The 7694-nt window shown below is 58.8% G+C and overlaps 2 protein-coding genes across 4 annotated transcripts in view; one reads left to right on the top strand and one right to left on the bottom strand.

Moving 5' to 3' along the window:
• SIRT6 (sirtuin 6) overlaps positions 1–4353 on the top strand; it is a 9889-nt gene extending 5536 nt beyond the window's left edge. For 2 of the 3 annotated variants that reach the window (XM_011943456.1, XM_011943457.1), the window contains exons 4-8: positions 1224–1283; positions 2484–2579; positions 2661–2741; positions 3312–3435; positions 3517–4353. In XM_011943456.1, the coding sequence (XP_011798846.1) occupies positions 1224–1283; positions 2484–2579; positions 2661–2741; positions 3312–3435; positions 3517–3846 (691 nt within the window). In that variant the 3' untranslated portion in view covers positions 3847–4353. The remainder of the gene's footprint in view (positions 1–1223; positions 1284–2483; positions 2580–2660; positions 2742–3311; positions 3436–3516) is intronic. The other variant, XM_011943458.1, reaches the window with a different exon arrangement.
• Positions 4354–6422: 2069 nt separating this feature from the next.
• CREB3L3 (cAMP responsive element binding protein 3-like 3) overlaps positions 6423–7694 on the bottom strand; it is a 16954-nt gene continuing 15682 nt past the window's right edge. Inside the window, exons 8-10 of the mRNA XM_011943609.1 lie at positions 7217–7301; positions 6913–7009; positions 6423–6736 (exon numbers count right to left, since the gene is read on the bottom strand). Coding sequence (XP_011798999.1) covers positions 6423–6736; positions 6913–7009; positions 7217–7301 — 496 coding nt within the window. The remainder of the gene's footprint in view (positions 6737–6912; positions 7010–7216; positions 7302–7694) is intronic.

Raw genomic sequence — 7694 nt, 5'->3', positions numbered from 1 at the left:
AAAAAAAAAAAAAAGAAGAAAAAAGAAAAATTAGCCAGGCATGGTAGCTTATGCCCATAATCCCAGCTACTTGGGAGAGTGAGCCAGGAGACTCGCTTGAACCCGGGAGGTGGAGGTTGTAGTGAGCCGAGATCACACCACTGCACTCCAGCCAAGGCGACAGAGTAAGATTCTGTCTCGGGAGAAAAAAAAAAGTAAAGGAGGGCTGGGTGCGGTGGCTCACGCCTGTCATCCCAGCACTTGGTTAGGCTGAGGTGGTTGGATCACCTGAGGTCAGGAGTTTGAGACCAGCCTGACCAACATGGAGAAACCCTGTCTCTACTAAAAATACAAAATTAGCCAGGCATAGTGGCGCATGCCTGTAGTCCCAGCTACCAGGGAGGCTGAGGCGGGAGATGCGATTTAACCCCAGAGGCAGAGGTTGCGGTGAGGTGAGGTCGCGCCATTGCACTCCAACATGGGCAACAAGAGCAAAACTCTGTCTCTAAATAAATAAATAGGCCGGGCTCGGTGGCTCAAGCCTGCAATCCCAGCACTTTGGGAGGCCAAGACGGGCGGATCATGAGGTTAGGAGATCGAGACCATCCTGGCTAACACGGTAAAACCCCGTCTCTACTAAAAAATACAAAAAAACTAGCTGGGCGAGGTGGTGGGCGCCTGTAGTCCCAGCTACTCGGGAGGCTGAGGCAGGAGAATGGCGTGAACCTGGGAGGCGGAGCTTGCAGTCAGCTGAGATCGCGCCACTGCACTCCAGCCTGGGCGACAGAGTGAGACTCTGTCTCAAAAAATAAAATAAAATTAAATAAATACAATGAAGCTGGTATTGGATCTCATGCTTCAGGGCCACGCATTGCCTCGGTTTCTTCCATTATAAACTGGGAATTTGAATTCCTGTGCTTCTGACCTGGGGAGATCAAGAGGTTCCCGTATGCTGTCGGAGGGGATGGGCATTTTCTGAGTGGAAAGGGCTTCCCGTTATCTAAGGTGGGTTCAGCGTCAGGGGTTAATGATTCCTTGGGCTCAGAGAGGTTGGGCCACTTGCCCAGAGACACATAGCAGATGAGTGGTGGAGCCAGGAGCTAGAAGAGCCAGAAAGGAGTTGATCAACGTTGTGGGAGAGGAGTCCGGGAAGCCTTCCTGGAGTAGAGGGGCTTAGCACCAGCCCCAAAGCCTGGGCATCCAGGGAGCCCTTCGCACCATCGAGCCTCTTCCTTCTCCCACAGGGACAAATTGGCAGAGCTTCATGGGAACATGTTCGTGGAAGAATGTGCCAAGTGTAAGACGTGAGTGTCACCTGAGTGCAGGGGCAGAGGCTCTGCCAGGCTTCCCCCAGGCAGGTGCACGGTGTGAGCCATGCAGCCGCCATCCCTCCCTCAGGGCGGGCTCTGCCAGAGGGGGTTGGGGGTCGAATCTGTTGTCCCAGAGACCCAGAGGATGTGGGGGGACTGGGATGTGGCCCTCCTGGGGGGATCTGAGGGTCATGTCTCCCTCCTGGGGTGATCTGAGGGGCATATCTTCTTCCTGGGTGGATCTGAGGAGCATGTCTGCCTCCTGGAGGGATTTGGGGGTCATGCCTCCCTTCTTGGGGGTACATCCGTGTCCTGACACTGCCATAGCAACCTGCCGCAGATAAGCAGCTTAGAGCAATAGAAATTTGCGACAGTTCTGGGGGCCAGAAGTCCAAAATCCAGGTGTCTGCAGGGCTGTGCTCCTCTACAATCTGTAGTGGAGGATTTTTCCTGCCTTTTCCTGGCTGCTGGTGGCAGCCAGCCACCCTTGGTGGTCCTGGACCTATAGCTGCAGGGGCCTTCTTATCTCTGTGTTTCTCCTTGTTTTGGAGACAGAGTCTTGCTCTGTCACCCAGGCTGGAGTGCAGTGGCGCAATCTCAGCTCACTGCAACCTCCAGCTCTCGGGTTCAAGCAATTCTTCTGCCTCAGCCTCCTGAGTAACTGGGACTACAGGTGCATGCCACCACGCCCGGCTAATTTTTGTATTTTTAGTAGAGATGGGATTTCACCATATTGGCCAGGCTGGTGTTGAACTCCTGACCTCATGATCCACCTACCTCAGCCTCCCAAAGTGCTGGGATGAAAGGCATGAGCCACCGCGCCTGTCCCAGTATAACGATTAAAGTCAGGAAAAGTAAAGAGGACATCGCCTGCTCTAATCCTGAATCCAGACTCGGCCTGTTGTCCCCATGCTCCAGTGGTTCCCGTTTCTCCTGGTCTGGGATCCCATGCGGGGTCTTGTCTCTTGAGCTTTGTCTGGGACAGTTTCCTGCTTTGTTTTCTGTGCTATGGGCACCGAGCAGCATCCTGGCCCGTTATTCATGGAAGGCTCCTCGTTCGTGTTGCTGGGTGCTAGTGTAGCTGGTGACCTGTCCACCCCCCACCTTCCTGGGAGAACATCGCCCTAGAAACAGTGCGAGAGTCACCCACGGGGGCTGACCCAGCCCCATCCTCCCCCTTCCTCCCCGACACAGGCAGTACGTCCGGGACACAGTCGTGGGCACCATGGGCCTGAAGGCCACGGGCCGGCTCTGCACCGTGGCTAAGGCAAGGGGGCTGCGGGCCTGCAGGTGAGCCACCCCCACCCATGCCCTGGGCTCCAGGGGAGGCTGCGAGGCCCCTGTGGACTCTCCTCGGCTTCCTCATTGCAGGGGGGAGCTGAGGGATACCATCCTAGACTGGGAGGACTCCCTGCCCGACCGGGACCTGGCACTTGCCGATGAGGCCAGCAGGTCTGACCGCCCCCCCCCGCCCAGGGAGCCCATGGTGGGGTGGGCCGGGACAACAGCAGAAACACAGCCAGCTCCAGCATGGGGCAGTGGCTCTGGCTCAGAGGCAGTCAGGGGAGGCTTCCTGGAGGAAGTGGGCCAGGCCAGGGGCTGCACACATACACACACACACACACACACACACACACACACACTCCTCGCCTCATGGCTCTAGGTGGGTGCTGCACAAGGAAACCAAGGCTTCGGCCAGGTGTCTCCTCTATCCAGTGCTGCCCAGCGGGAGGTGGCTGAGCCAGGGTCCCTCCATAGGCATCCAAGCTCTTAGCACACTGTGATGCTCCTTAGAAATGTCTAAGGGCCTGCTGTCCAGATCGATGACCCTGCCAGCGGACAGCAGAGGAGGGCGGGGTGGGATCCCGATCCCGAAGGCTGACTCGGGAGTGGGGCCGGCCTTGACCGCCCCAGTGAGCACAGATGACCTAGGTGTGAGCCAGACCCCAGGGCTGGCTGGAGATGTTGGCAGGAGCAGGGTTGGGGAAGGGATCAGGCTAAGCCCACACTCCCTGGCCCCAGGAACGCCGACCTGTCCATCACACTGGGAACATCACTGCAGATCCGACCCAGCGGGAACCTGCCACTGGCTACCAAGCGCCGGGGGGGCCGCCTGGTCATCGTCAACCTGCAGCCCACCAAGCACGTAGGTGTCTGAGCCCACCCCTGCCCAGGGCCGCCATGCACCCTCTGCCCCCCACGCCTGACCCGTCCCGCCCCTCGGCAGGACCGCCATGCTGACCTCCGCATCCACGGCTACGTCGACGAGGTCATGACCCGGCTCATGAAGCACCTGGGGCTGGAGATCCCCACCTGGGATGGCCCCCGCGTGCTGGAGAGGGCGTTGCCACTCCTGCCCCGCCCGCCTACCCCCAAGCTGGAGCCCAAGGAGGAATCACCCACCCGCATCAACGGCTCTATCCCTGCCGGCCCCAAGCAGGAGCCTTGCGCCCAGCACAACGGCTCAGAGCCTGCCAGCCCCAAACGGGAGCGGCCCACCAGCCCTGCCCCCAACAGACCCCCCAAAAGGGTGAAGGCCGAGGCGGTCCCCAGCTGACCAGCGTGCTTGGGGAGGGTGGGGCTTTTTGTAGCAACTGTGGATTCTTTTCCTCTCGTGGTCTCACTTTGTTACTTGTTTCCGTCCCCGGGAGCCTCAGGGCTCTGAGAGCTGTGCTGCAGGCCAGGGGTTGCACCTGCCCTCCGTGGTCTCTCCCTGGGCTCTGGGGGCCTTTGGTGGGGTTTGGGGAAGAAGCCACACCCCAGAGCTAACAGCTGAGCCCTGCCACACCCCATCCTCTGACTTGGAGTGTTGTCCAGAGGTGCGGCTGGGCCCTCCCGGGTCTCCAGCTTAAACAGGAGTGAACTCCCTCTGCCCCCAGGGCCTCCCCTCTGGGCCCCCCACACCCCACCCTACCCCTCCTCCATGGACCCTGCAGGAGGGGAGACTCACCTCGAAGTGGGGGACACAGTAGAGGCTTTGCACTACCTTCGGGGCTAGAGGGAGACGTGGGTCCACCAGGCTTCTGGAAAAGTCCTCAATGCAATAAAAAATTTCCTTCTTGCATCTCAGTGTGTTTATGTTATGTTATTTTATTGAGCCAGCATCTCACTCTGTCACCAAGGCTGGAATGCAGTGGCTTGATCTCATTTCACTGCAGCCTCTGCCTCCCTGGGTTCAAGCGATTCTCCTGCCGCAGCCTCCCGAGTAGCTGGGATTATAGGTTTGTGCCACTACACCCAGCTAATTGCATTTTTTTTTTTTTGTAAAGACGGGGGTCTCACTATGTGGCCCAGGCTGGTTTAAATTCCTGGGCTCAAGCAGTCAGGCCAGCTCGGCCTCCCAAAGTGCTGGACTTAACCGGCGTGAGCCACCATGCCCAGTGAGTGTTTAAATTCCCAATTTGGGCCGGGCACGGTGGCTCAAGCCTGTAATCCCAGCACTTTGGGAGGCCGAGACAGGTGGATCACGAGGTCAGGAGATCGAGACCATCCTGGCTAACACCGTGAAACCCCGTCTCTACTAAAAAATACAAAAAAGTAGCCGGGCGAGGTGGCGGGCGCCTGTAGTCCCAGCTACTCGGGAGGCTGAGGCAGGAGAATGGCATAAACCCGGGAGGCGGAGCTTGCAGTGAGCTGAGATCCGGCCACTGTACTCCAGCCTGGGGGATAGAACGAGACTCTGTCTCAAAAAAAAAAAAAAAAAAAAAATTCCCAATTTGTGGCAGGTCCTCGCCCCCTGGGTCAGGAATTCGTGGTCCCCTCCTCCCTGAACCACCTGCCTGAGCTCCGTTGCAATCCCTGCCCCTCAAGCCTGTGGGGGAGGAACAAGGGCTCACCTCTCCCCTCTCCGGAGAGGGCTCACCTCACCCACCCCACCTCTGGAGGGATCAGGCCAGTTTTCTGATGATGAAGTCAATATGGCAGCTGTCATTTTCTAAGCACTCAGTTTGTAGTTAGACACTTATGCGCATTTTTTGTTTCTTTGTTTAACATTTGCCCCCAGGCCATGAGCCCCTTCCAGTGCTTTGGGCCCAATTGGGATTGCAGCCTGGCAGGCGCACACAGCCCTCAGTGGGGGGCGACCCCACAGAAGAGCGCAGGCCAGGCGCAGCCGGGTTCCACCTTCCCCAGCTGTGACCTTGGGCAGTCCCTCCACTTCCGACGCCTCCGTGTCCTCACCCGCAAAACGAGCAGGGTGGACCGCCCAGATCCCCGGGAAGGCAGCTGCCTCCCCGCAACCCCCGGCGCGGACACCTTGAAAGCGCCACGACTGCCTCCCCGCACTCCGCCCGCCGCCGCTCTCCAAGGTGCTGAAGTCGTGCCCGGCGCCTTTCTCTCCGCAGCTCCAGCGCGGGCATCTGGCGGGGGTGTGGAGCCCGCGCCTCACTCCCCTATCCCAGGCTGGCCCAGCCCCTCCTTCTGGGGAGTCGAGGAGCCCCAGACTCCGCCTCCACACTAAAACAAGGTTCTGTCAAAATACTTTATTTCGGATCAGGCAGTCTTAGAAAAGGGGGGTGATTGTGGGCCGTGGCTGCTCCGAAGACCAGGGCACACCCAGGGCTCCGGGGCCAGGCTCCCTGCAGTCTCGGCGGCTGCCTCCTCCCAATGTGCGAGGGAGGCCGGTTGCTGGGCATCTGTTGTGTGTGTGCGTCTGTCTGTCTGTCCGGGTCTGTTTCAGGCTGTGTCTATCTGTTTATCTGGGTCTGTTTCAGACTGTGTCTGTCTGTCTGGGTCTGTTTCAGGCTGTGTCTGTCTGGGTCTGTTTCAGGCTGTGTCTGTCTGAGTCTGTTTCAGGCTGTGTCTGTCTGTCTGTCTGGGTCTGTTTCAGGCTGTGTCTGTCTGTCTGTCTGGGTCTGTCTCAGGCTGTATGTGTGTTTGCTCTTTGTTTCTGCTCTGGCTCTGTGTGTATTTCCCGGGTCCAGCGGCTCTCTCTTTGCCATGTGTCTGAGTGTCAGTTCCTGCGTGGGCCTTAGTCAGGCCCTGGGTGTGTGGCTGTGAGCTGTGCCTCCCCCATTCTGGTGTGTCTGCTGGGGTCTCGGCCTCACGTCCCATCCCCAGGTGGGTCGCTGTCCAGCGCAGCATCCCCAAGGTACCCCTGGGCAGAGGGGCCTGGGAGCATAGTCTTGGCAGGGCTCACAGCTCGTCTCCCGCTGCCTCCAGCCCTGCATGACCTGAGCCAGTGCTTGGCTCAGGTGCCACCCAGTCCAGCAGGGCGACCTGGCCCAGCCCCTCTGTTGCATTCCTCAGGACCAGGGTGGCGTTGTCCACCTCCTCCGTCGAATTGGTCAGGTTCGCAGTGTCCCGGAAGCCCCAGTCTGCCCCGGGGCTTCCTGGAGACCCTTCTCGAGTTGCGTCAGCCTTAGATTGGGGTCCTGGGGCCTCGGAGCCCGGCACAGCATCAGAGGTCACGCGGGAGGCAGCATCGTTGTGCAAAGTTCTGGAGAACACTGATTGGGGAAGGGGGGCATCACAGGGGACACGGTGGAGGTGGGGTCCTATGCTCCTTTCCCTGGTCCCCAGCCTCAGGGAACAGAGGCACAGGGGTCTTTTCCCCCTCCCCCAGAGGCCTAGGACAGAGACTTGGGGAGCCCAGACACGGGTTTCAAAGGCGGGGATCCCCTACCTCGCACAGGCGCAAAGTCCCCGGGGCTCTCGGCTTTGTTGGGGCCAAAAGGGCTGATGGAGGGGAAGATGATGAGGGCAAAGGACAGCAACAGGACCTGGTGGAGACAGCAGCAGGGTCACCCCCTCCCTCCCCTCCCCTGCAAGCACCTCCATCCCACAGACAGGGAAACTGAGGCCCCAAAGACCAGACTGGATCATACTTGAGTTGGGGCACGAGGAGAGCTTGGACTCACTGTCACCTCCCTATGGGCCCCTCTGCTGAAGCCTAGGTCCCCGGCTTTCCTGGGGGCACCAGGACTCACCGCGACACAGGTGCCTGTCTGGGCTGACTTGCTGGTGGACTGTACCACAATGGCCTGGAGTTTCTTCAGCTGCTCCAAGAGGGACCTTAGAGAGACAGGCAGGCCTCCGCTGAGCCCTAAAGGGCCTCGGTCCTGCTTCTCGTCCATTTCCGGGGTCCCCCCAGCCCCACTAAAGTCCAAATTCCATCCATCCTTCAAGGGCCTCCGGCTCTTTATTATTTATTTATTTTATTTTACTTATTTTATTTTATTTGAGACAGAGTCTTGCTCTGTTGCCCAGGCTGGAGTGCAGTGGCACGATCACAGCTCACAGCAAGCTCCGCCTCCTGGGTTCACACCATTCTCCTTCCTCAGCCTCCCGAGTAGCTGGGACCACAGGCACCCGCCACCACACCCGGCTAATTTTTTTGCATTTTTAGTAGAAATCGGGTTTCACTGTGTTAGCCAGCAAGGTCTTGATCTCCTGACCTTGTGATCC

Source organism: Colobus angolensis, unplaced genomic scaffold (genome assembly GCF_000951035.1).
Source record: "Colobus angolensis palliatus isolate OR3802 unplaced genomic scaffold, Cang.pa_1.0 Scaffold22, whole genome shotgun sequence".
NCBI lineage: Eukaryota > Metazoa > Chordata > Mammalia > Primates > Cercopithecidae > Colobus > Colobus angolensis.
The sequence above is the reverse complement of the archived record's forward strand: the minus strand, read 5'-3'. Positions and strand labels throughout refer to the sequence as shown.